Source organism: Crocuta crocuta, unplaced genomic scaffold (genome assembly GCF_008692635.1).
Source record: "Crocuta crocuta isolate KB4526 unplaced genomic scaffold, BGI_CrCroc_1.0 scaffold163, whole genome shotgun sequence".
NCBI classification, from domain to species: domain Eukaryota; kingdom Metazoa; phylum Chordata; class Mammalia; order Carnivora; family Hyaenidae; genus Crocuta; species Crocuta crocuta.
The window spans coordinates 6234442-6262432 of NW_027529533.1; the positions used below are offsets into that span (position 1 = coordinate 6234442).

At 35.8% G+C, this 27991-nt stretch overlaps 2 protein-coding genes and 1 non-coding gene across 3 annotated transcripts in view; all 3 read left to right on the plus strand.

Moving 5' to 3' along the window:
- MIS18BP1 (MIS18 binding protein 1) overlaps nt 1-27991 on the plus strand; it is a 50587-nt gene that overhangs the window by 17935 nt on the left and 4661 nt on the right. The window contains exons 4-13 of the mRNA XM_077761278.1: nt 4045-4118; nt 6039-6169; nt 8259-8346; nt 9316-9473; nt 10301-10452; nt 11077-11173; nt 13380-14247; nt 21783-21955; nt 22696-22856; nt 25096-25244. Of these exons, the coding sequence (XP_077617404.1) occupies nt 4045-4118; nt 6039-6169; nt 8259-8346; nt 9316-9473; nt 10301-10452; nt 11077-11173; nt 13380-14247; nt 21783-21955; nt 22696-22856; nt 25096-25244 (2051 nt within the window). The remainder of the gene's footprint in view (nt 1-4044; nt 4119-6038; nt 6170-8258; nt 8347-9315; nt 9474-10300; nt 10453-11076; nt 11174-13379; nt 14248-21782; nt 21956-22695; nt 22857-25095; nt 25245-27991) is intronic.
- Nucleotides 10623-10749, plus strand: LOC144229293 (small nucleolar RNA SNORA32). Its single transcript, XR_013334439.1, has one exon. It is a non-coding gene; the product is annotated as a small nucleolar RNA SNORA32 (small nucleolar RNA).
- On the plus strand, nt 14966-18211 carry LOC144229218 (small ribosomal subunit protein uS19-like). Its single transcript, XM_077761211.1, is given in 5 exon segments — nt 14966-14972; nt 16159-16209; nt 17659-17705; nt 17740-17843; nt 17845-18211. Coding segments are annotated over 5 exon segments (540 nt in total). The 3' UTR covers nt 18176-18211.

The following is a 27991-nucleotide window of genomic DNA, read 5'->3' on the forward strand; positions in this document are numbered from 1 at the left end:
CTCCTTTAACAAAGTTGTGACCCTAGTTAAAATTGACTCTTCTTTGGTTTTATGCCTATACCTAAGAAGCAACAGGTGGCTGGAACAAAACGCATAACGATGCTGTCTGGTCTCATTTTAAATTTGACAACAAACTTCAGGTGGGCTCTCAGTATTGCACATCAGTCCTGCTACACTTGACTTGTCAATCCACCCTATACTTTGACTTTTATAGAATAATATTTCATGCTTTTTCTCCCTTAACATGTCCAAATCTTTCTCTTCCTCATTTTCAACTTACTGAGAACCTCATATTCCCATTAGCAAATATGCCAATCTACTTACTGCTTTATCCACGTATTCTGCTTTCCTTTCTTTTATAATGGATGAATAATATGTGCTCCCTTTTAATTTTTTTAATGTTTATTTAGTTTTGAGAGAGAGACAGGGTGCATGTAAGGGAGGAACAGAGAGAGAGGGATACACAGAATCTGAAGCAGGCACCAGGCTTTGAGCTGTCAGCACAGAGCCCGACACAGGGCTTGAACTAACAAACCGTGAGATCATGACCAGAGCCAAAGTCGAAGTCTCGGACGCTCAACCTACTGAGCCACCCAGGTGCCCTTTGTGCTCCCTTTTCAAGGCCAGTTAATTTCCTTTTACCACCTGAAAGACTTTGTCCCTCTATTATCCCCTCAATTGTTTCTTCTCTTTTGGATCATTCCATTAGCATATAAACATGCTGAACCATGGCTTCCATTTTTTTTTTTAAGTGTATTTATTATTTTGAGAGAGGGAGAGAAAGGGAGAGCACAAGCAGGGGAGGGGCAGAGAGAGACCAGAGAGAGAATCCCAAACAGGTTCCTCATTGTCAGTGCAGAGCCCGGCATGGGGCTCAAACCCACAAACCATAAGATCATGACCTGAGCTGAAGCCAAGGGATGCTTAACTGACTAAACCACCCAGGTGTCCCATTTTTTTAAAAAAGTTTATTTATTTTGAGGGGGCGCCTGGGTGGCTCAGTCGGTTGAGCGTTCGACTTTGGCTCAGATCATGATCTCACGGTTTGTTAGTTCAAGCCCTACATCGGGCTCTGTGCTGACAGAGCCTGGAGTCTGTTTCACATTCTGTGTCTCCCTCTCTCTCTGACCCTCCCCTGCTCACGCTTCTCTCTCTCTCTTTCTCTAAGAAATAAAACATTTTTTAAAAAGTTTGTTTATTTTGAGAGAGAGTACACAAGCAAGGGAGCGGCAAGGCCTGCATTTAAAAAAAACACGTAAAGACCAAGTCCATCTTCCTTTCACTCCTATCCCGTTTCATCTACCATCCCAATTTTTGTTTTTATTTACTACAAAAACACCTTGAAAGAGTTACATGTATTCACAGTTTTCATTTCTTCTCATTCCTCTTAAATATGTTCCACTTTGGACATTTATCACCACTCCATTAAAGTTGTCCTTTTTAGGCTCACCAGTAATCTGCATATCATTAAACCCAATTATTATTATTTCTTATTATTCTGTTGCTTATAAGGGTTTAACACAGTGAATCAGAACATCCTTCTTAAAATGTATCACTTTTTTTTTTTTAATTCCAGGATATTTCACTCATGATTTTCTACTATGTCACCGGCCATTTTTCTCATTCCTCTTTCCTGCTTCCTCTTGTCACAACCTGTAAATGTTGGAATTCCCCAAAATCAGTCTTAAAATGAGTAGTACCTACTCATACTTGCAAGACTATATATCCAGTGCTATAGCTTTAAATTCCATTTTTCTGCTGATAGTTCCCAAATACATATCTCCAGTCCAAAACATTCTCCTGAACCCCACACTCACATATTCAGATGTCTGTATGACTTTTCCATTGAGATCTAATAGGCATCTCAGATTTAATATGTCAAAAACTAAACTCTTCATTTCTTCCCCCCCCCCAACTTTTCTGTTTTGTTCCCATATTGGTACATAGTAATACCATTTCCCCATATACTCAGGTTAAAAACTTTAGATTCATTTGAGACTCTTGTTTTACTTTTATACTCCACATCCAACCTGTGAGGAGATCTTTTGGCTCTGCTGTCCTGAATTTAGCCACTTCTCACTATTCAATCACTACCTAGTAGTCCAGAGCACTATAATCTCTTGGATTACTACAACAGACTAATGGTCTCCCTGCTTCCTCTTTTGCCTCCCTCTCCAGACAAGCAGCCAGAATCTTTATATAGTCTGACTTCTACCTAGCAACCCCTTTAAATATTAAATCATGTCACTACTCTGCTCAACATCCTCCAGTAACTTTTTGTCTCAAGAGAAAACCCTAAGCCTTTACCATAGTTTATAAGACTACATAATTCAGTCCTGTACATGCTTAACCTTATCTCTTATTACTCCTTGCTCTCTTGATTACTCCTTTCAAGCTGCTGTGACCTCCATGCTATCGACTTCGGGCCTTTGTACCTGTTCTCTTTGCCTGGAAGAGCCTACTCCCAGATACCCATATGGCTTATTCCTTACTTTATTCATTTCTCTGTTCCAAGACCTTCCATGACTAAGTAAGCCTGCCTTGTACTTATTTTTGATAATTATCACTGCCAGACATTATTTGTCCATTTGTTTGGAGGTAACCATCACCACTTGACTTGATTCCACACATCCAATCTCCTTTCCAACCCTGTGCTTATACATGCATGCATATACACATTACACATTTGCTCTCATAGGGTGGCCATTTTGTTTCTTGCTAAAACCCACTGCCTAAAACAGTGCCTGGCACATAGTAGAGCTCAATAAATATTTGCTGAATGACTATAAGTGAACATTTTGATATTTTACGTAAACAAGATGGTAAAAGATTCTAGAGCCAGAATTCCCAAATTTTTAACCCATCCGTGCCCCTCACCAGCTGTGTGTGACATGGACAAGTTATTTAACTAGACTCTATAGTTTTTCTTTGTCTATAAAATGAGGATAATATTACCTACCTCCCAGTGTTACAAGGTTAACATGAGTCATAGAATCTAAGGTGCTTGAAACACTGCCTAGTATTTTTTTTAATTTTTAATACCATCTCCATCTGTCTGTTCTTTGATTAATCTTAGATAGTTCCAGATGTGGAAGCATTAAAAAGGAAAAAGGGGGGTTCCTGGCTGGCTCAGTTAGTTAAGCTTCTGACTTCGGCTCAGGTCATGGTCCCATAGTTTGTGGGTTTGAGCCCCACATCAGGCTCTGTGCTGCCAGCTCAGAGCCTGGAGCCTGTTTCAGATTCTGTGTCTCCCTTTCTCTCTGCCCCTTCCCTATTTGAACTCTCTCTCTCTCTCTCAAAAATAAACAAACATTAAAAAAAAAATTTTTTTTAAAGAAAAAAGAAATTTCATTGCCTGTTCCCCAAGTCTATCTGTAACTTTTGAAATGAACATAATTGAGGGGAAAAAATTAAAATGAACATACTTGAGAAATGCAATAATTAAGAGCACTTTCCATATTTTTCTGACAGCATAAAACTACCATTGAAGAATTTATCTTTATAAATGTAAGGTTTTATATGTAAAGTAAATGGCTACTCAAATTAGTTATTTTATGACTTTTGCTGAATTTCTCATCAGAAATAGTTCAATGTTAAATTGTTAGTCCATAAAAGCAATTTCTTTTTTTTAAAGGAATTTTTTTAATACAAACATTCACAGAAATTTTCTTCTACAATAGGATTTTGTCCTAAAATAAAGAATTTTCTGAGCTGTTTAGAGATTTGCTTTGGGATAGATTGCTGTTAATACAGATTCTTAGCAATCACCTTTGTAGTTTAGAAAAAACTGAAATCAACTCAAAATCAACCTTGCAAAAACAAAATGCTGTATTTTTTAGAGGATAGAGTGATGGTGAAGTATATAATACACAACTGAATCTTTTATCTTAGTTAGGTCTTTTGTCCTTAATGGTTAACTTAGAATTTTAGGTAATTTTTTTCTCCACTGTTGGAGATATTTGACATAAGAATATTTGAAGTATAATTGATTCTGGATTAGAGAACAAATTATATAAAATATATACTTCATTTTATGCTGATTAGGTGGTCCAGCTACAGGAATGGATGATTAAAGTCATCAATAATAATACTGCTATATGTGTAGAAGGAAAATTGACGTAAGTATAACATTTTAATATTCTTATAAAATTTATAACAAAATAGGATTCTTGTGTATAAGAACTAAAAGGTGGGGCGCCTAGGTGGCTCAGTCGGTTGAGCGTCCGACTTCGGCTCAGGTCATGATCTGATGGTTTGTGGGTTCGAGCCCGTATCGGGCTCTGTGCTGACAGCTAGCTTAGAGCCTGGAGCCTGTCTTTGGATTCTGTGTCTCCCTCTCTCTCTGACCCTTCCCTGCTCACGCTGTCTCTCTCTCTCAGAAATAAAACGTTAAAAAAAAAAAGAGCTAAAAGTAGATGCATGAAAAATAGCATCTTCCTACAAAAGACTTTCTAACAAGGTTACAGCCTAAAGACAGAAAAGTAAAATGAGTATGCAGTACCTGACCATGTTGATTGTGAACAGCTTTCTTGTTTTCGCCTGTTAAGTTACTTTTAGAATAGTAACAGCTCAAATCTATATACACAGTGCTTTATTTTTTTCGGAGGTCCTAGTAAGTTGACTGGTATTCTCTGCTTAATTATATATGGTTAGCTAATATTAACTACATGCATTTCAGTCCAGATTCTCACATCTAAATTGGGACAACCAGATCTAAATTACTGATCCAGAAAAGGGATCAGAATTATTTAAAACTTTGCCATACAGCTACATATTAAATAATCATTGGCACTTTCTGGTTCTCCCTTAAGCGAAAGCACCATCAGGTAAGAGGGCTTTGCCTAATTCTGCTACTCTATTAGCACCATTTTCTTTTTTCCAAAACCAGTTTCTTAGTGGTAAAAAAAAAAAAAAAAATTGTAATAAAAGGTTGTAATAAAATAATACAGGACATTACTGGTTAGGGTACTTACCTTGAAGTTTATAAGTTGATTATTTAAAATCTGCCTTCCCCACTCAATTTCTGCTTGTCTTGTGCCCATTTCCTTAACATCAAAGAGGCAGTCCGTGTTGCCTTTGTTGGAATCCCTGTTGCTGCTATCTTCTAAGCTTTATGACCTGGACAAATTATTTATCCTTTTTCAGTCTTAGTCTTCCTCTGCACAGTGGTGATAATAATATTACCTATTCTTTGGGTTATTTTGAGTATTAAATTAATTAATATTTGTAAGACTTGAAAACAATGCTTTTAGAGTGCTATTTAAATGTTAAACAAAAAGGAACAAGATTACTGTGTTAAAATATGTAGGTGTTTAATCCCATTTGACCAAGTGAAAGGAATTCACTATCATATTATGCTTATATTTAGTATGTTTATTACTAGTTATCTGATGAATTGGTAATGTTCAACATCTATCTAATACATCTTAAAATTTTGTTCTTTCTGTTTTATATTCTTAGTTTCATTTAAGGAAATATGAAGAGTAGATTTATGGGTTAGTGATTTGATCCTGCAGTTTTGTTTTTTCCCAATTGGAACCTCTTTTTGGTACTTTTTAAAGAGGAAGGTACAAACACTTGGCTGTGTAGTGAGGGTAAAAAAAAAAAAAACCCACCAGGTTACAGGGTTCCAGACTATGTAACTACATGAAATCTAACACAGTATAGGCTCTGAGCAGGAGGGACAAGAAAATCATTCTTTGGAAGCTTGGCGTAAGTTAAGATGAAGTTGCAAGCATTGTCAGTATCAATTATTTAGAGAAGGCCCCTGCTTCCTTGATAAGGATAAATTTTATATTAGCGGTTTGGTTTGGCCACAGCAGTTTGGCACATACTCTGAGGATCGCATTAGCAAGGCAGTTGAGTTCTGCTGCAGTGTTTGGCTCTCAGATGTTTTGTAATTAGATGAATAATATTGGTAATGTAGATGGAGTGCAAATTTATTACTTTCTATTATAAATTTGTATATTTATATGTGTACATTGTGATTATTGGTAAAATGTGAATATTTTGGCCTTAACTAAGCTATTTTCTCCTAGAGACATCACTAACATATATTGGCACAGTAATGTAATTATAGAACGGATTAAGCACAACAAACTTAGGACTTTATCAGGCAACATATATATATTAAAAGGGATGATAGACCGGATTTCCATGAAAGAAGCAGGTAATGACTGACATTAATTGATAAATTACTTACAGTGAAGCAATTAACCATATTTCTAACTGATATATATGTTTTTATTCTTAATTAGGTGTTTTAAAATTATGAATCAGTCAAAACTAAGCTTTAAAACAGAATCGACTACATTGTGTAAAACTGTTATATGTGTTGGTCATTTTTCTCTGATTTAATCACCCTTATTGCCAGTTTGAGTAAGTCCAGTGATTTAAAAAAATTCATTTGAGATGTTGTGTGAGAAATTGCTTTATAAGACTATAATTTGACTCCTTAGTTTGTTGAACCTGCCCAGCACAACACCAGTCCTGGTATAATCTGATTTTCTGCCTATGCCTTGAACATAGAAATGTGGCTGAAAAAAAACACACCTAAGTATTGTACTTTAAGTTTGTGATTACCCACAAGTTGTGGTTTCTTAGTGCCACTTGGTATTCTACCACATTTTCTTAATGCATTCACTCTCCCATCCCCTTTGGTAACAATTGCATAATTTTACAAATTTTCAATACCTCCTTTCTCTTTCTCACAGGGGAAGTAGTGGGGGAGGGAGGGAAGCAGCTGAGCAATAGAAACAGTCCAAAGAGAGCTTCACCATCACCTAACTGACCTGCGTGCACCTGTATCTGTTTTCATCACGAATGAACTGTCCCTGTTCTCTGTCAGCCTCTCCATTTGTACTCTATTTCCCATTTTTCCTCTTACTCAAGGATATCTTGCCAATAATTCTCCCTTCTCCTGTCAAAACAAAAACAAAAAAAACTTTTTTATTTCAGCCACTGTTTGCTCTTGCTTACAGCAAAACAATTTAGAAGATTTGTTTTATCTCATTCCTTGAATTCTTTCCCACTTTTAAAAATTTCTCTTTAATCATACCTTAAACCCCAAATCTTTACCAAACAGCCTTTATCAGAGTTACCAGTGGCCCGCACACTTTTAAATCCAGTATATGCTTACCACACTTAATCACACTTACCTCCTTTTAATTCTTTATTTGCTTTCTGGAACACCACGTTCCAATTTCCATGCTGCCTCACTCCCTGTTCCTTCTTTATTTGCTTATTCTGCTCTTCTTTGCCTCTGAATAATGGACTAGACTAGAGCTCTTTCCACACTCAGTGCTGTGTTGATTTCTTTTAGGCTTTAAATTTCATCTATATGGTGACAGATGCCAAATTTGTATCTCTTACCAAAAATACTCCTCAAGCCACTCAGCTCATCTCCACTAGGGCATCTCCACAGGCATCTCAAACTTGATGTGTCTAAAACCTGATCTTCTCCCTGAAATCTGCCTAACAGCCTTTCCCCTTTCCTTGTTTCTGGTGGCTAGCCAGAATCTTTGGAGACATCTTAAATCCTGTTTCTCTCACACCCACAACTAGTGGGTAGGTATATCCTATTGGCATTATCTCCAAAAATATATCCAGAACCCAGGCCTCTGCTGACCTCTGGTATATACATCTCCCTTATGTTTTGTCTGAATGATTACAGAATCCTAACTGGTCTCGTTATTTCTTCACTTGTACTTCCACAGACTTCTTAAAATAGTAACTAATACAGTCCCGTTAAAGTAAGTCAAGTCCTGTGGCTCCTCTGCTCACAGCCTTTCTATAGCTTCCCATTTCATCCAAAATCAAAGACTAGGTCCGTGAAGTAACCCCAAGGCCTTATAATCTTTCATGTTCCTCTGCTGTTCCTGTTCCCTTCTGAAGAGCCTCCTAGTCCCAGCCTTTTTTCACTCTCCTCCAACTGCACTAATTTTTACAAAAAGGCCAAGCATACTCTTGGATATGCTAATATCCCTTTACACATTAAGTGCATAATTTTTCTCCAAAGCCTTGATGACCATCTAACAAACAAGATGTATATTAGTTTTCTTTCTGCTTCACATGAAAAGGCAGGTTCCATGAAGGCAGGGATTTTTGTTTCATATTGTTGACTGCTGAATCGTTAGTATTTGTGGCTGCACCTAGCACAAAGTGAGCAATAAGTGTATATATTTTTAATGTTTTAGTGAACCATTACATGTCTTTAAAATTTTTGGCTTTTAGGTAATATTTTGTTTATCGTTGAACAGGCTATCCAAATTATCTCATAAGGAAGTTTATGTTTGGCTTTCCAGAAAAATGGAAAGAGCATATTGATAATTTTCTAGAACAAATAAGGTAAAGTACTTCTTAACTTTTTAAAAAGCAACTTTATTGAGGTATAATTTACATTTGATAAAATGTGCCCATTTGGGGTATAAAATTTGAAGTTCTACAAATGTATCTGTTCATATAACCAATGTAAATTGGTTTTCTCTTCCTTCTTTTTTATTTTTGGTAATGCCAGTTTTGAAATAGTTCTCTTGATCTTGGATTTTTAGACAGCAATAGTAGTTTGCTAGAATTTCTGTCATATGGAATAAATGTAAAAGGAAAATAACACTGTTGACATTTTAGGAAGCATCCTCATTCCCCCATCCTTTAAGAGGCATATAGCTATTAAACATGAGTGTACAGTTCTTAGTCCTTTTTTTTTCATTCATTCCTTCAGAAGTTAATGCCAGTTGTTTAGCAGACACCGTTGGCACAGGAAAGCAAGGAAAATTAGATTAATTCTTGCCCTTAAAGAACTCATAGGGGATACGTTGACATAAGTTAATTAATCATAGTACAATATAATAACTAACAGTGAGGGGTGACAATTTTTTTCTGTAAAGAGCCAGATAGGAAGTGCTTTTATGGGCATGCTGCCTCTGTTGCAACTGTTTAACTCTGCCTATGTAACATTAGAGCAGCCATAGACAGTAGGTAAATGAATGTGGCAGTGTAGATGAATGTGGTAAAATAAATAAAATTCATTTCCAAAAACAGGTAATGGCAGAATTTGTCCTGACAGGTTTAGCTTAATTAGGGAATATAAGAGCACAGAAGTAGTAAGAAGTTAGGTTTTATTTGATTCCTTTGACTTAAGATACTTGAGTTCTTTGTGGGGGGAAAAGGTAGAGTCATAAAGACTTAAATAATGTAAGATTAAAGGTAATCTTTGCTGGATGGGTAAAAGCTTTATCTGAGGGATTTATTTCTGTTTAGTTTTTTGTTGTATTTTGAGACAAAAATTAGAGGAAAAATATTATACTTGTTTTTTAGGGCTTGTGAAAAGAAAGAGAGAAAGGTCAGACAAAAACAGAAAACTGGAAGATTTGTCCCTGACATACCAAAATCAGCAAAAAATAATTCAGGAGAAAACCAAACAGATGTTCTCCAAAGAGCCAGCACCACTTATGACATTGATTATTGTCATTTGGGTATGTCTGCTCTTTTCTGCTGATACTGTGGTAAATTCTTACATGAGCTCCACATTTATCTGTTTATAGTTTGTATTTTATTGAGTTTTTGACTTATACTGCCCTAAAATTCTTGTTTTTTAATACTTAAAAAACTACAGTGCGCTCTGCTCAGTCAGCTCAGCATTCAGCTTACTTCTTATTTTTTTAAAGAGAAGAAGAGAGAGCACTAGCCTGAGTTGGGGAGAGGGACAGAAGAGGGAGAGAGAAAATGTTAAGCAGGCTCCATGCTCAGCATGAAGCCCAACACAGGGCTCGAGGACACGAACCATGAGATTATGACCTGAACTGAAATCCAGGGTTTGATGGCTCAACCAACTGAGCCACCCAGGGATTTTTTTTTTTTTTCTGAATGTCCATTACTATAAAGGTAGTTGGCAGAACTGTTTTGTGTTAACTCTGCCAAAACTATAATCTGCCTAACATCCCACCCCATTCTCCCCACTGGAAAAAATTATTAATAATAACCTATAGGGGTGCCTGGGTGGCTTAGTCATTTAAGTGACCGACTTCAGCTCAGGTCATGATCTCACGGTTCATGGGTTCAAGCCCCGTGTCGGGCTCTGTGCTGACGGCTGCCTCAGAGTCTGGAGCCTGCTTCGGATTTTTTGTCTCCCTCTCTCTCTGACCCTCCTGTTCACACTGCCCCCCCAACCTTAAATAAAATGTTAAAAAAAAATAATAACCTATAGCCCTTGGTAGATAATGGTTTTGAAAGTGAATTCTTTAATATGGAAAGGCAGCTTGTATATAATAATTTATTGAAATCTCCATCTTTGTACTCATAGAACTGAAAAATGGTAAATACAGTAGGTTGCCAGGAGCCACAGAATTAAACGTGTGCCATGGTACTTGCCAAAATAAACCATCATTAAGTCTCTCAGATGACCAAATACATAACACTTTTCAAAATGGAGGAGAAAATGACTTAACTAATCAGGTAAGCTTTACTATACCCTGTGATACAAAGAGTGGTGGTATGATGCTACTAAAAAGGTTTGTGACCAAATCAGGAATCATGAATTGTTTATTAAGTATCAGCTTAACAATCAGCTTGGCAATATCTTGCTTGATATTTATTTTCTCAGTGTCTCATTGGAAAAGTGTAGTCAGTAATAACAGACAGTTTATTTGAGAATGCTGGTTTCTCATTTGCTGTGGACATGACCATAAAAAATTTTTCCACTAGGCTTTTCTTTATGCTACTTTGCTAGCGTTCAGCCTATTGGGAACATTTATAACAAAACAAACAACAAAAAAAAGTAATAACAGACAGTTTAAGCTCTTAAAGGTTAAATAAAGTGTGTGTGTGTGTGTGTGTGTGTGTGTGAACAAATCACATGTATTAAATTTATAAAAGAAATATCTAAGTTAGTGGATGCCCACATGGTGCTTCCAAAGCTCAGGTTCTGGCAAATGAGTTTCTGAATGCCTCTGCTAATGAAATTTGTAGAACTGTTAAGTACCTAGATATTTGAATGCTTGATACATACTATGAAAATGTTTGAGGTCATATTTATAGGTAGTAGTTGTTAAAATAAAAAGCTAACTTTTTGTTTTGAAGGAAATAACGGGAAAGCAAGTATACGAAAAGTTGTCTTCAAAGAAACTTGAAAATTTTGAAAGAACAAATGAAAGGATAATTAAAAGTCAGAAGCAAGGTGACATATCTCTATTGGTTTTATAATAAGCATACAGCTCTTATTTGAAATGTTTTTAATATAATAAAAGTGATCTCATAAATTTCCAAATCTAAAATTGCAAACTCAAGTATTACAATCATTATAAATGTCTGGGGATTTTTTGGGGTTTTTTTGGGGGGGCTTTTTAGAATTTTATTTTCTTTAAAGCATAATTAACATAGTGTTATTAGTTTCAGATGTACGATAGGGTTTTGTTTTTCTATACAGGATGATTTGCATAGTAAAAGAATCCATTACTTTACATACCATATTTACTTGTAGGTTTACCTCCCTTAATCCTGGCACTAAATAATTTTTATTATTTATCTATCTATTTTAAGTCAACTCTGAGTCCAGCATGGGTCTTTAACTCACGACCCCAAGATCAGGAGTCACATGCTCTACCAACTGAACCAGCCAGGAGCCCCTAATTTTTTGTTAATCACAAAGTTATACATAATCATTTTAAATGTGGTTTTTGGAGTGCTTAAAGACTATGAATCTTTTTATGAAATTATGCCATAATTTAGCTATGTGTAAAGTATGGATTTCCAGTGTGACTTCATTGAAATCCTGTATACCAGATTTAAAGAACCTTTTCTCTGCACATTAGCAAGTTTAAATTTCATATTGAGTTAAATCCATCAGCACTAAGCATTTTTTTGTATTTCTTCTTATAAGTAAAAAGAAATGAAAGTGAAGAACATTTATAAGTGTTTAAAGAAATAGAGAGGAAAAGCAGTACTTTTTAGACTGTCAAGATCATGTAACTTAGGTGAAAGATCCAGAATTGGCTGAATCTTCATTCAAATTATTTAATAAAATGAATAAAAATATTAAGAATAAAAGTGCTTTGTCCAGAATTACAAAGTTTAAAATTTTTAAATTTCCAGTTAAACATTTGGATCAGATTTATATGAGGAATGAAAAGAAAACACTTCCTTCTCAAAGACAGATGATTCCATTGAGAAATCTAGAAACTTTCTTATTACTTTTCATTAGTACCACTTCTCTAAGAAGTATTTGGTGGCTTCTTTTCTCCCCAGTATCCATCATTAACTCATCAGTCTTTAATTCTATCATTCATCTTGTAAAGAGGTACATAACATGTGTACGATGTTGAAGTACTTAACTAGGATAGTTGTTGTGATGATTTATAATTTGTATATATTTGTAAGTGCAATTCGTTGATTTACGATTAGAAATTAAATTAGTTTGGCTTCTGGTTTCTTTAGTTGCAAATTAGAGAATTTCTTTCATTTTAATTTGCTTTCTTTAGTGACATAATAAAGATTCCCAATTTCTGGTTTGGTTGTTATCATGATACTTCATGGAGTTTGGGTGAATCAGCAAAAATGTCTTTCCATGGCTACCACTGGGGATGAGAATGGGGCTATACCTATGGAATTCCATATTCCCCTAATGAGGATAGCTTCCATCCCTTTTATTACATACCTAGTAAGATTTTAGCAACCCTAAGTATTTTACCTCTAAACAATTGATTAAACAAATACTGATTTATCATTTACTGTACATGTGAAGGACTCTGTACCAACTGCAGAAAGAAAAAAAAATCCAAAAGTGAAAACAAAATTCATACCATTGAAGATTTTTTTTCAGTCTAGTTCAAAGACAAATTTATAAGTATAATGCAAGGCACATTGTCAAACATGGCATTATTTAAAAGTATTCTGGAAATTTGAAGGAGACCTTTCATTCAGTTGAGAAAAACAGGATATAATTTGTGGACCAGTTCGGTTAGAGAATAGAATTGAAGCTGGTAGTGATTTGGTTATTGAGTGAAGAAAACTTTCCAAGTAGAATAATATTAGTGAACAGTTGAGAATCAAGAAAACTATGGTTGTAGTACACATAGAATATGGTTCACATTTGAGTACAGTGAGAGATTAGAACTACAGTGAAGGCCAGACAGAAGACCTTATATGTACACTAAGTAGACTTCAAGTCAAGGACTGGTTGATATAAAAAAATATGCTTAAAATTGAAGCGGCAGTAATCTGAATCGACTGGAGCTTCAGAAAGACTAATAATGATAGTAGTCTGTACAATGAAGCTTATGGGGGGTAAAACAGCATATTTTATTTTAGAAAAAAATTTCTGTGCTTTATTTTGTTTGTAGCTAATTTGAGATTTTGATCTTTGGTTTTATCTTACGAAATTAAAGAGAGAACTGAAGAATCGAATGTATCCACTGACATTCTGACCTTAAGGCAACCGTTTTTCTTGGATGAAGAAAGAAAATGTATGTCTCTTAATGCGAAGAAAGCTTATATTTTAATGACACCACTTAAATCTAAAAAGGTGATAGAACAAAAATGCATGAAGTATAATCTGTCTTACAGCACCATTAAAGCAGTTACAGATTTTGCAGTGCCAAAGCATCAAAAAGAAAGCACATCAGACTTACATGAAACTACCAGTTTGATCAATAATCCCACAAAGACCTTCAAAAATGCAATGGAGTATAGTGAGGACCATAAAAGTAAAAACAAGGAAGACTGCAGTGAAATTGACTTACTCACTGTGAACCAGAAAATCAAAATGTCTAGTTCTAAAAAGGAACAAATGGTCACCTCTGACTTTAAGAAAAGTACAAGGTTGTTACCAAAATCGAAGAAAATAAAAAATTTGTCTATGTCATTTTACAAGCAGCAGTCCTCATCAGATTTGTCTAGTGAAGAGAGCGAAACAGAAAAGGGAATTAGAAGGAAAGCTAGAGTTGCTAAGAAAACTTCCACAAGAAATACCAAAGAAACAGTGGTTCACCTAAGAAAAAGCACAAGAAACACCACAAGGAAAATCCCAGTGATTTCAGAATCTGAAACTGAAGAAAGTGAAAGTGAATTTTACATCAAACAAAAGAAAGCTAGATGCTCTGCTAAGGAAAATCTTCAGAAGTCTGTTATTAGGAATGAGTTACCAGTTATTGAGGCCATTGGATCTGATGAGACAAACAGGCATTCATTTGAATGTTTTCCTGGTGTAATTCAAGATGAAGAATGGAATGAGAAGGAATTACAGAGACTTCATTGGTAAGTAGTTAGATTTGACTCTGAAATATCTAGAGTGGCCACAAAACAGTTGACCTAAAAATTCCAAGAAAGGGCTGATTTAGTGACCTCTAATAATTAAAATGGAAGATATCCAAAAACACATGGAGAGAAATAACAATTTGTACAAAGAATATAGGGAGAATACAGATAAAACTTCTATTTTGTGGCCATAAACATAGACGTTGCTCTCTCAGATCTTCATATTTTAAGAAATATTTTATAGTTAAATTTTGTTAACAAAACCTTAAAGGTGAATTCAGACAGGCAGATTATTTAAGATGGTCTTCTCCTTGGATTTATAGAATAGAAATAGACTCAAATATTAGGTGATCCATCCAAGGTTTAGTCATTAGTGCTACTAACAACCCAAGTATGACAAGAATTGGATTTGGGTGCATAGCCTTGGCAAGCAGTTTTGAGTAGTGCCACTAAGCATTGGAAGCTAAAACACAGCTGAGCAATGAAGAGTGAATGAAAGAGTAAAAACAAGCTAGGTGTACAACACAAAAAATTGGTAGTGATAGGGAACAACAAAATGGATAGGTAATAGAAGAATGTGAAGATAAGGGAAGATGTATGTTTGATTGCTCACTTGTTTGTAAGAGGACTCATGCCAGAGTATGGTGGTGTGTTGATAGAAATGATCTGGTAGAAAGGAAGATGTGATTGATCAGAGAGGAAAACATAGAAACATACTATGTTCAGTGAGTGTCTCACTTGCTTGAATACTCCCTAACCTTAAACATTTGGAATTTATTTTCTGATCTTCTTGAGACACTATTCCTACGGCATCTCTGTGGCACTATGCTCCTTTTTTAATTTCCTAAATATTCCTTCTCGGTCTTGTTTTCAGGCAAATAAGATAATTTTCCTTCTTCTCCAAAGTTCTTGTTTTTGGATGCTTTCTTGCTATTATAATGTAGTCTTCAATGGTCTTTGCCTTCTATAGTTCTAAGTTTACTCTTGGACAGAGATTCCATATCTGTATCTGTAGTTATAATTTCTTATATTTAGATTTGTATTTCTCTTTGCCTGTTGAACATCTCTCCATAAATGGAGAAACATTTTTCCCTGCCTATACTTTGGCTGATATTCCTGATGTTGAAAATGTAATTCTTTGAGTCAACTAGGTTTAAACTCCTTGATCATTATTGATTTTCTGCAGCAGGTCCCTTTTGTGCTTCCTTCCCCTCAGGTAGCCTCTGTCCCCTGGACCACTCCTGGGGGTAAGGGGTTACCCCTTCCCAGTGTTTTTTATTTCTGTGGGGCTTACCCCAAAGTATTAAAAGTAACTTTGTAAAAAAAAATAAAATAAAATAAAAATTAAAAAAAATCTAGTTAGTTCCCAGGAACTATAGATTTTCCCACAGGATCATTCTATCTGCACCCTTTCTTGACACTACTTTTTTTCCAGACTTTTAATGCCTGCCTACTTTAATGGAAGTAGCCTTGTATTTGTACTTTGTTGTTTTCTTCTTGTAAGCTGTTTTATATAGATCTCCAATTTAGTCTTTATTTTTTTTTTAATGTTTTATTTATTTCTGAGAGAAAGCATGAGCAGGGGAGGGTCAGAAAAAGGAAGACAGAGAATCTCCAGATTAGTCTTAATGTATAGTTGTGGTTCTAACATCAGAAACCTTCACTGAATTCTTACTAAGAATCTTTAAATTATATAGAGATCACTCTGCCTTACATTGACAGCATACCATACTTTTACCCTAATTAACCTCTCTAGCTGTCTCTCCCATTATTTTGTTATAGTAAAGGTTCTCAACCTTTACTGTAGATCCATATCATCTAAGGAGATTATCTTAATGCCTGAACTACAAAGATTTCAGTTCCCAATAAGATGAGGAAAGCATATTCTACTCTTTTTTTTTTTCTGTTTAGCTGTGAAACCTGGACAGAATGTATGGAACAGCCTTTTGTTTACGCAGAAAGGTAAATAGTAGCAGGTCAATAAGGAAAAACTAGAAAAAAACTTTTTTTAACATGACAGATAGAAACAGAGAGCAAGCAGGGTAGCGGCAGAGAGAGAAGGAGACACAGAACCTGAAGTAGGTTCCAGGCTCTGAGCAGGCAGCACAGAGCCTGACACGAGACGTAAAGCCACGAACTGTGAGATCATGACCTGAGCCAAAGTTGGCCGGTTAACCAACTGAGCCACCCAGGCACCCCAGGAAACACTAGAATTTTAAGTAACACTGAAATGGGGGCAGATTTCCAGTTTTTCCTCTGATATTCCTTAACCTAGATTAAGGCCCCTTAAAAATTAGATAGAAGTGGTCACTGAGGCATGACTAAGAGAGTTCAAAGAAAAGCCTTCCACTTTTGGCTTGAGGAAGAGGGAAGGGGACTATTAACACTCAGAAACAGTAGAAGAACTCCCCAGTTCTCTTTTTCTTTTCTCGTTTCTCTTATGGCCCAGTCTCTGTGCAATCCTGCATGAGTGAAAATCACAACAGTATATGGGGCCCACATGCACTTAAAATTCTGAAAGTAGGAAACCTTCTCTTCAGGAATTTAGGACTCAAAAGGGTAGGGCAACCTGTGTTGCATTTTTCTCTTTTTGTCTTCTGTGCTTGACACTGCAGAAAGATGCAGTTGTGTGAAATGTACCACAGAGTTGGGTAACTAAAGCCCTAATTTTCTGCCAAAAAACTAAAAACAGGAATCCTGGGGAACTAAAAGTTGGAAAGGGAAGAGCTAGGGGAAACAACCTTATATAAAGTTGTTTATGAACTTTAGAGCTCACCCGAGTTGAGCATTTGAGGATTTGATCCTAAACAGCATACCCAAGACTGACAACTAAGAAATAGACTGGCCCCCAGTTTCCAAGACAGCCACTCAGTGTCCAACACACAGAATATTTTAATAGTACTGCAAAGCTTTAAAAATGGACCTGATAATGAAACTGCAACTACAAAAGACTGGAATTTATAGCTCAGGTTCCAGCCAGGTTGATTGCCTGCTAAAACAAAAATATTATTCTCCCTAGGATATAAACATGACCCCAGAGTTTTACAGTATTTCAAAATAACTAGGAAATAATTACAGAATTACTCAGTATATGAAGAACCAGGAAAATTTTAACTCTCATAAGAAAAAAAAAGAACAGATACCATTGCTAGGATGACATAGATGTTGAAGTTACCTGACAAGATTCTGAAGCAAATATACAAAACTGCTTTAGATTAGCTGACAAGGGGCGCTGGGGTGGCTCAGTCAGTTGAGCGTCTGACTTGGGCTCAGGTCATGATCTCACGGTTCGTGGGTTCAGGCCCTGCGTCAGCTCTGTGCTGACAGCTCAGAGCCTGGATCCTATTTCAGATTCTGTATCTCCCTCTCTCTCTGACCCTCCCCTGCTCACACTGTCTCTCTCTCTCTCAGAAATAAATACAAACATTAAAAAAAAAAAAAAAAGAACCGACAAGATGGCAAAAGTATAGCAGAAGTGTGCCTTCCCATAAGTTCACATACCATAGTGTGGACCTAGATCAGCTACTGGACTCGTTCTACAAGCCATTGATGCAGCTGTACAGGGCTGGGCAGTGGTGGCAGCTGAACTGGGGTTTGCAGAAAATCCCAGAAGGATGCTTCCCCCATGGAGAAGTCTAAGGTTGTTAAGAAGCACCTGTGGGACATGACTGTCCTGCCCAAGGTGGTGTACAGTGTGGTGGCTGTCTCCAATGCCAAGACCTTCAACCAGGTGGAAATCAAGCCCAAGGTGATTGGCCACTACAAGCCTGTGAAGCAGGGCAGGCCCAGCATTGGGGCCACCTACTCCTCTTGTTTCATCCTCCCCAAGTACCCTGTTCAGCCAAAAAAGACACAGACTTCTCTACTCAAAAAAATAAAAGAAAAAAAGAAAGAAAGAAAAATCCAGGAACTAAGCAAACATTCTTGAACAGAAATTTAGAAAATCTCAGAAATAGAAGATAAAAAGAAGGATCAAATGAAAATTTTAGAACTGGAAACAATAAGATAGTCAAAATATAAAACTAGATAGGCTCAATACAGAATGGAGAGGACAGAGGAAGGAGGCAGTCAATATCAAGTATGAAGGACTATCAAGAGAAATGGTATCTGGATAAAATGTTTAATGGTTGAAAGCAAATATTAACATTGTATGTTGAGGTTTTCAATATATGTAAATTTAATACATAAAACAACATAAAGAGGAAGAATGAAGAGACGATGGTAAATTTTTACATTCCACTTGAAGCAGTGAAAAACTTATGTTTGTAGTAATCACTAGAGCAACTACTAAAAAACTACAAAGATTTTTTAAAATATATAATAGATAAAATACTAAAACAAAACAAAGAATACAGAAAAGGAGAAATAGAAAACAGAACAAAGCAGACAGCAAATAAAATAGTTCTCCTAAATCCAAACATAATTACGTTATGTTAGAGGTCTAAATGCACCACTTTTTTTTTTCCTGAGAGAGAGAGAGATGGTGTGAGCAGGGGAAGGTCAGAGAGAGAGGGAGACACAGAATCTGAAACAGCCACCAGGCTCTGAGCTAGCTGTCAGGAGAGAGCCCGATGTAGGGCTTGAACCCATGAACCGTGAGATCATGACCTGAGCTTAACCAACTGAGCCACCCAGTTTTTTTTTTTAGTTTACGTACTGTATGATTCCATTTATATCACATTCTGGAAAGACAAAACTAAGAAATCAGTAATTGCTGGTGGTGATAGTGGTGGACAACAAAGAGGATGCACCCAGAATTTTTTTTCCGTGTAATGGAATGGTTCAGTATCCTAACTGTGATCATGGTTCTACAAATCTCTATATCCATTAAGATTCATAGAACCATACCCCAAAAGACCATTTTACTGTATGTTAACTTAAAAAAGAATGTTAAGGTGCCTAGACTTCATACTATTAAAATCTTTAGATACAGCAGGCTTGGGTTTGGGCTCTGCTTCTCTAGTTTTTTCAAAGCTCTAACCTGCAGTCTTCCTTTGAAATTTACCGTACTATAAATATGAACTGCTCTTTATTCCCTAACCTTATGTCCTGTCTCTTCATCTTTGTTTGTCAGTACTGTTGCTTCATTTTCAGTTGTTATATTTTATCCATCCTTCAAATTTTCTCTCACATATCAGTCATCTCTTCCCTATAACCTTTCATTGTCATCACCTATTCCTACTACCCACTCAGTTGGAGTGCTTTTTTTAACCTAAAGCAATTCCAATCTTGACTGCACAGCAGAACAATCACCTGAGGAACTTTTGAAAAATGTTAAGTGTTGCCACTGCAAACCTACTAAATTGAAATCTTGAGGGATAGGGTCTACGAGTCTGTTTGCTTGTTTTACTACCTTATTTGCTTGCTTGTACTTTTTTTTTAATGTTCATTTATTGAGAGAGAAAGACAAAGTGTGAGCAGGGGAGAGACAGAGATAGAGACACAGAATCCGAAGCAGGCTCCAGGCTCCTAGCTGTCCGCGTAGAGCCCAATGCAGGACTCGAACTCAGGACCTGAAAGATCATGACCTGAGCTGGAGTCAGACATTTAACCTTGACTGAACTACCAAGGCACCCCGCTTGCTTCTGCTTTTGATGTAAACTCAAATGATTCTGAGTTGCAGCCCAGTTTTGTACTCATCATACTTATAACCTAGTTAGCAAATAATCACTCATAAGTTTAGAAGAATATAGATCAGGGAAGTCTGACTTAGCTTAAACAGATACTTGAACTGAGATCTGAAGGACAAATAAGAATTATTTAAGCCAAATAGTATAAAATAGTATAATTAAGTTCATTTTAAATAAAATAACATGTAAAAGCAGCAAAGAGGAAAACACATTTAGAAATCCTAAAAGAAGGCCACAATAAGTAGAGTACAGAAAAATGAGGGAAGAACAGTACAGGATGAAACTAGAAGACCAGGAACAATGGAAGTCAATAAATGCTGTGGTTTTTATGCTAAGGAATGCAAGTTGTTTTCTTCTTCCTCTGTCACCTATAAAAGCAAGTTTTAAGTAGGAAGGAGTGACACGACTGTATTTGCCCTTTAAAATTATCTGTGATAAACTAGAGATGTGTTAATTACAGACTAATTTCTCATTAAATGCATTAAGTATTTTTATTATGAAAAATACTCCTAGCAGTTCTACACTTGCAAATTAATGATGTACACAGATGGAGAACAATATACACAAATGGAAGCTTAAGCCTCCAAATCCTTTTAGTTCTTCACTTCAGGACACCTGTGGAATGATTATATGCAAAAGAGTAGAGCATTCATTAACCGTAAGTACTTGGCATGGAATGAGTGGTATTCTGTAGTCAACCAGTACCCATTCACAAGATCATACAGATTTACAGGTAAATTTTTTAAGTAATACCCTAAACTCATCACTTCCTAATTATTTTACTGTACTTTATTATGATTATCTATGCCTTAAGGTTTTTACATCATTTGTAGCTGTATGGTGGAAATTCTAATTGTGTCCTATCACACATTTCTTACTCTACATTCAGAGACATCATGTTGGTAGCTTGAAATCAGCCACAGTAGTTATTTACAATATGGAAAATGGCAAACACTATAAATAAGGACTATTTCACTGAGAGAGCTGATTTTAAAAATTTGCCAGCATAACGCTGCATAGGCTAATTAGTGAGTTAAATAGATCTTTTCTGGCTGAACTGCCAGCTTAACCACAGTACGTAAAATATATTTGGGGAGGGAAGGGAGCAGAAATACATGTACCAGTTTCTAAATATTTACAAATAAACTTTGAGAATGTAACTCATTTAAATTTGATGACAACCTTATATTGAGTCACAGTTTTTTCTCTTTCAATTTTCATTTCCCTCAATTATATATAAAATATTACATTCTGTAAATTATAATAGAATGAAAGCAAGAAAAACATGTTTATTTTGAGAGTGTGTGTGCACTAGTGGGGGAGGGCAGACAGGATGTGAGAGGATCCTAAGCTGTCAGCATAGAGCTTGGCATGGAGCTTGATCCACGAATTGTGAGATTATGACCTGAGCCGAAATTAAGAGTTGGATGCTTAACTAACTGAGCCACCCAGGTGCCCCAAGAATAACAACACGTTTTAATAAGAATGTATAACCTAGAGTATATAGGAACTAAGAGCTCATTTTCCAATATACTTACCACCAGGAAGGTCTGAGCAACATTGTTGAAAAGTTAGTCATACTAGAGTCCCCCAAAAGATCAAATCACTGATAGGTGGACGTAGGAAAAAGATGTTGAAAGAAAGACCTGGGATGATTGTTCAGGTTTCATAGAATATAAGAAAATAAAAGGTATCTACTGGATATGTAAAATTACAACTTCATATTTTAAGTACTCAAGTTACTGAGTGGAAAGAATAGTTATCTTCTTTCTAAAGAGTTATCAAAGTGATTTTGATAAAATTCCTTTAGCTCAGTAAATCTCATTGGTTTAGTGGTATGCATTCACAAGGTTGTTTTTCTTGATTTGAATTTCTTGTTCTTTAACTGGTTTTGGTTTTCCATAGTGCTTTTGCATCTCTTCCAAAGCACAAACCTGGTTTCTGGGCAGATGTAGCAATGGCTGTAGGTTCTCGATCTGCTGAAGAATGCCAGAGGAAATACATGGAAGACCCCAGAGGAAAAGAATCCCAGAAACCTGTCACTAAGAAAAAACCAGTCAATTCCAAAGGCCAAAATGGTAATCTTTATAAATTATTTTTGCCTAGGTTTCAGTATTGATTTATGATTAGTTACTGGCTATATTTTATATTTATGTATGTATCATAGGTGTTTTCTCAAAAATTTAAAGCTAGAAAGAACTAAAAAGGTCATTTAATTTTTAAGAGTTAACTAGTTATTTCTATCAATAGTAGGCTTAGCAGCCTTGTGCTTTGAGTTTGTTCTAGGAAATATGCAGTTATATCCAAAGATTTCAATATCTAGATTATTGTTCAAAGAGTCTATTGTAATCTGAGGCCACTTGGGTAGGGCCCCCTAGAAATTCATAATAAAATTTAAAATAAATTTAATTTTCGTACTCCCCAGGAGTATGCATTCTTGCTCAGGGTTTATGACAGAGCTTGTACTAAGCTTTAGGGAGTATCCTGTCCCTACTGTAATTCATTAAGGTTTATATTTTTGCAAAATCAATTAGGCATTTAGCAAGGGGAATATGGGAAGTAACCTTTCTTACAGGGTAAAGAACTTTTCCACCTCACCCTGGCTAATCTTGTATATATTCTTCATGAGTATCTTGTGGGCTAATCATAGTGCATAGATCCCAGTTTAGAAAAAATCATTTGCTATATAGGAGACTTATTAATAGTAGATGAGTATACTTAATGTAGATATACAGTTTAGGTCTTGCAAAGTCTGTTAACTTTAGAGCAGTTACTATAAATGACCAAATCCTTCTCACAATGTCTGCTAACTCCTAAGGCAAGATACGCGATGCTGATAAGAAGCAAATGATTAAGATTACTGCCAAAGTGGGAACTCTTAAAAGGAAGCAGCAAATGAGGGATTTTCTGGAACAGTTGCCAAAAGATGATCATGATGATTTTTTCAGTACAACACCTTTGCAGAATCAAAGAGTACTGGTAAGAATCTTAAATGCATGAAATCATTGCTCTCTTTATATTGACTTTTACATCTTTCATTTTATGTATGGTTAGTGTTCATCCTTAATATTTAGGCCAAGGATTGGTGGCCTACACAGACATCCCCCAAAACGTACTATAGGAAGCAGTCTGCCAGTACATGCTATTCTCATCAGTGTAATGGTTGTAGAGCCAAATTGAAAACCCAGAAATAGGCTAAATGTATATATTTAAAATTTCATATGCAATGAGGCAAACTTAAAAAGGTAATGGGGCGCCTGGGTGGCTCAGTTAGTTAAGAGTCTGACTCTTTATCTCAGCTCAGGGTCATGATTTCAAGTCCCACATTGGGCTTGGCACTGGGCATGAAGCCTACTTAAAAACAAAAAAGAAAGGTGGTAAGAAAACATTATTACCTACTCTGTAGTAAATTAAATGGAAGGGTTAAATGACAGCACAAAGTTGACATTTTAATGTATAAAGTAATTTTTGTAGTATGAAAAATCGTACAACTAAAAACTTCAGCGATTGGGGAAAAATATTTACAACAAATAAAGACCATGTTTATAATATGAAGAACTCATTCAGATGTTACTAGAATACTAAAAAATGTCAAGATCACAGGGAAAAAGTGGGCAAGAAAAAATTTAAAAGGTTGAACACTTGGGAATGTAGTCAGTTATATTAGCTGACAATAAGAGGAAAACAAAGTCATATGTATATATTCTAAATTACAGAATCTTTTACAAAAATTAAGCTAAAATATCCATTACAAAAAGCAGTGGAGACACTGAAATGTTCACACATCAGTGGATGTGTGAGTGAATCCTACCTTTTGGAAAGCATCATGGCAGTATTTGAGAGCCATAAGAATAATTCTCTTCAAGGGAACTTATCCAGAGAAATTCAAAAAAAGCCAAAAGACTCCACAAAGACCTTTACATTGCAGGTTTATCTTTATAGCAGAAAACTGGAAGCAGTATATATCCAATAAGGATGTTCTTCATAAATGGTCAAATAAAGTATAAAGTGCAAATTTGAGACTATTTCTAGAATATAAAAATAAATGTTAAGAGTATTAAGATTCATGCAAAAATGGACAGATATAGACAATTGATAGAAGTATAAAATCTTAACCTGCAGGGATAATTTTTTAATTTATTCATTTATTTCTTTAACTTTATTTTGAGAGAGAGCACGCGTATGCACATAGGAGCAAGGGAGGGGCAGGGAGAGAGAGAGAAAATCCAAAGCAGGCTCTGTGCTGGCAGTGCAGAGCCCAATGCAGGCTCCATCCCACAGTCTGTTAGATTATGACCTGAGCCAAAATTAAGAAGGAGTGGATCCTTAATGGACTGAGCCACCCAGGTGCCCCGCATTTCTTAATATTGTTACATTACCTCCAATATTAAAAGACTACACAAATTCTTTAAGAATTTAGTAACATCATTATCTGGGCTCCTGTTGCCTACACAGGTTGTAAAAGGAGATATTTTAAGGGAACCAGCCTCTGAGTCTCTTACTGTGTTCCCTGCATAACAAGCATGGTGCTTTAGAGCTTATATCCTTTATATAATTCCATCATCATTTCAGGTTTTACATATGTTTTGGCTTAAATGCAATAGTAGCAACAGTTTAAAAGCTAAAATAATAAAACATAGAAAGCAGTCAAGTAAGTTCGTTGTATGTCACAAATCCACTTTCTCTAATGTTTTGATGTAAAGTTAGATAAAATCTTAAGGACTGAATTGCTGTTTACTGGAAATATATATACATAGAAGTTTAATACTGCTTGAGTTCTTATAATAAATTTGTGAATTAATTGTTTTGTTCTGTTTACACAGAAGTAAGCAAACCATTACCGTATTTGAGAGCCATGGTCGAATCTGGTGGACCACATTTTTTATAAACAAAATTTTATTGGAACACAGACATGCTCACTATTTACATAGCTATGTCTGCTTTCATGCTACAGCAGCAGAGTTTAGTATTTGGGACAGAGAGTATATGGACCACAAAGCTTAAAATATATATTATCTGACTCATTACAGAAAACATTTGCTGACACCGGTCTTTTCACAACTTCTAGAAGTAGGTGTCATTTCTCCATTTAACACAATAGAAAATAAGGTTTTATTTAGAGGCCAAGGCTCTCTTCTATCCCACCCAAAAGCATTTAGTGATAATGAGAAATCCCATTTTTACGGGTGCCTGCTGGCTAGTAATATTTGTTTTTTAGTTACCACGTCTCCAGGACAGTGCAGAAGAGGATGATATTCTGCCCAATATGGACAAAAATCCAACAACTCCATCATCAGTTGTCTTTCCATTGGCAAAAACTCCTCAGTGTCAGCATGTCAGTCCTGGGATGCTAACCTCTATAAATAGGTAAATATACATATGATACTGTAATTCTGTAATGGATCAGCATTTAATATTTCATGAGTTGAAGAGAGTAGATGTCAGTAATGAGAAGAGTCATGACTAAAAAGGAAATCAAGAAAGAATAGTTTCTAGAAGTCAAGGATGGACAGTTTCAACAAGTAGAGGTGTTGTTCAGTAGTGTAGGGACACACACAGCTCACACTTTATATCAGGATAAATTCCAAATGGATCAAAGTTTTGCATGTTAACAAATTTAAGTAAAAAATATACCTAAAGAAACCTTGGAGGATTATTTTATAATTGTAGATTAGTGAAAGTCTTTTCTAACTATGATGCAAGACTCAGGATGCTAACAAAAAGAATGGTGAAGTCTACCAGATAAAAAGTTTTACCCCATACCAAGTACCATGAGCAATCAAAAGATCAACCGTTGGGGTGCCTGGGTGGCTTAGTCGGTTAAGCGTCCGACTTTCACTTAGGTCATGATCTCGCGGTTCGTGGGTTCGAGCCCCGCGTCGGGCTCTGTGCTGACTGCCAGCTCAGAGCCTGGAGCCTGTTTCAGTCTGTGACTCCCTCTCTCTCTGACCCTCCCCTGCTCGCGCTCTCTCTCTCTCTCCTAGAAATAAATAAAACATTTAAAAAAAAAAAAAGATCAACCGTGATCTGAGAAAATAGGGAACCCACCAAAGGAAAAGGCTAATTTTCCTAATGCAGCACCTCTACAAATTAAGAGGAAAGCCATTCTCATGCATTACTAGTGAGAAGGTAAATTAGTACAGTCTCTACAGGCAGCAATTTGTCAGTACCTGTCAAAATTGTAAATACACATGGTCTTTAACCTATCCATCCTGCTTCTAGAATTGTGGATGTACAGCTTTTTAAGGTATTGTTTGTAATAGCAAAAGACTGGAAACAATTTGAATCCTCACCAGTAGGGACTAATCAAATCAGGCATATTCTATAGCCATAGAAATGAATGAGGAAATTATTGTTATGGAAAAATGTTCACGACTTATTAAATGAAAAAAGACATAATGAATTATGTGTTAACTATTTGTGTAAATAGGGGCTGTGCGTGTATTTATGTATGTATATGTATATACTTGCATATATATGTGCATATGTACAGAATTGCTTTCCTTTGATTAAGTATCTCTGAAAGAATACATAAATTGAAAACATTGGTGATCCCTACAAAGAGAAACTAAGATAGCTTAGAGACTAGAGGGATTAAGAAAAATCAGGGGCAGCCAGCAGTTGAATGACACAGACTAAAAGAGGAAAAGTAAGAAAAATGAGGCCTGAAAATAAACCATTCCATGTGGCAATCAAACAGGGACAGTGCTGCTTTTAGTAAGAGTAGTTTCCATGGGGTAAGAGGCAAAAGCCAGATAATAATGACTGAGAAAGAAGTAGCCAGTCCTCTCCTCAAGCTTGGTGAAATTGTAATTTACATTTATTTAGTAAAAACATAATTTCCCCCAGCAATCCACAGATTATTTTTTCTTTAGTGTTCATTGCAGGTAAAAGTACTGAGAGTATAATTTTGTTTTTTTTTTTGGTTTTTTTTTTTTTTCTTTCTGAGAGTATAATTTTGGGCAAAGCTTTTGGGAGGCACTTTGGCCAAATCATGAAAAGCTTTAAAATATTCATCCAATAAGGAAAGTTCAGAAATTAGGATTTATCCATATGATAGAATAATATGTAATAATTAAAAATCATGCCTTCAGGAATTTTTAATGACAAAGGATAATGTTCAGTGGAAAATAGTTTTTTAAAGCTAAAAAGTTAAATACAGTATCCCAATTCACATTGCATGTATTCAGAAATTTCTTGACTAAAAACATCACCAAGCATTATTTAGGTTATTGAATCACATTTAAGTGAGCTTTGGTGTGTTTTTTTTTAAATATCACTTTTATAATTATGGGAATGCACCTTTTTTTTCTTATAGAGCACATAGTAGACTTGTTTATATCATGAATATATTTCCTAAAACTTTATTTTAGAAAATGTTTCCTAGTCCTCTACGCTCTCTCTTGACTCATCAGCTCTAATAGGTGGCTTCCTTTTTATAACAATTTTAAATAATGAAATAGTTTTTATCACTTCAGAGATGACTTCTTTGTATAGGACAACAGATTCATGAGGTGCTAATGCTCAACAGCTAGCTAGGCTCCTTATTCACTAGCTTTATGCAGCAGTGTTTGTGGTTCACATTAATATCTTAATACAGTCACACATTTAGAACTTTCTATGTGTCCTACCTTTAAGTCATAAAGGAAAGGATAATTGATCATAAAGGATCTTGAAGCCAAGAGAGAGAAATAGAAGTGTTATTCAGCTGTTATACACTGTCATAAGCAGGACTAGGAATTGTAGGGAGAAATGAAATAGCCATTCTGTTTGGCTTCAATTTGTAACTATACTTGAATCAAGCCTATTTACTAAGAATGAGAGGGGAAGGAAGGTAAAAAATGAAAATTTTATAGTTGGTATGGAGAATATAAAAAAGATGTAACTATGCAGAAATAAAAGACTTGTGAACTGAGTTGAAGACTAAATTGAGGGTTTTCATCACCATCCTTAAAGTGGTTACCCTTTAAGATTCAGTCTTAAAGGTGGGGAAGGAAGTGAACAGGAGAAAGGAGTGAGAGGTGTAATAAAAGAGAGTCCAGGGACAAGAAGTCTCTGGATTCTGGAAAAGAGGTTGCAAGATAGTACTTGTTGGAAAAGGCACAAATGGGACA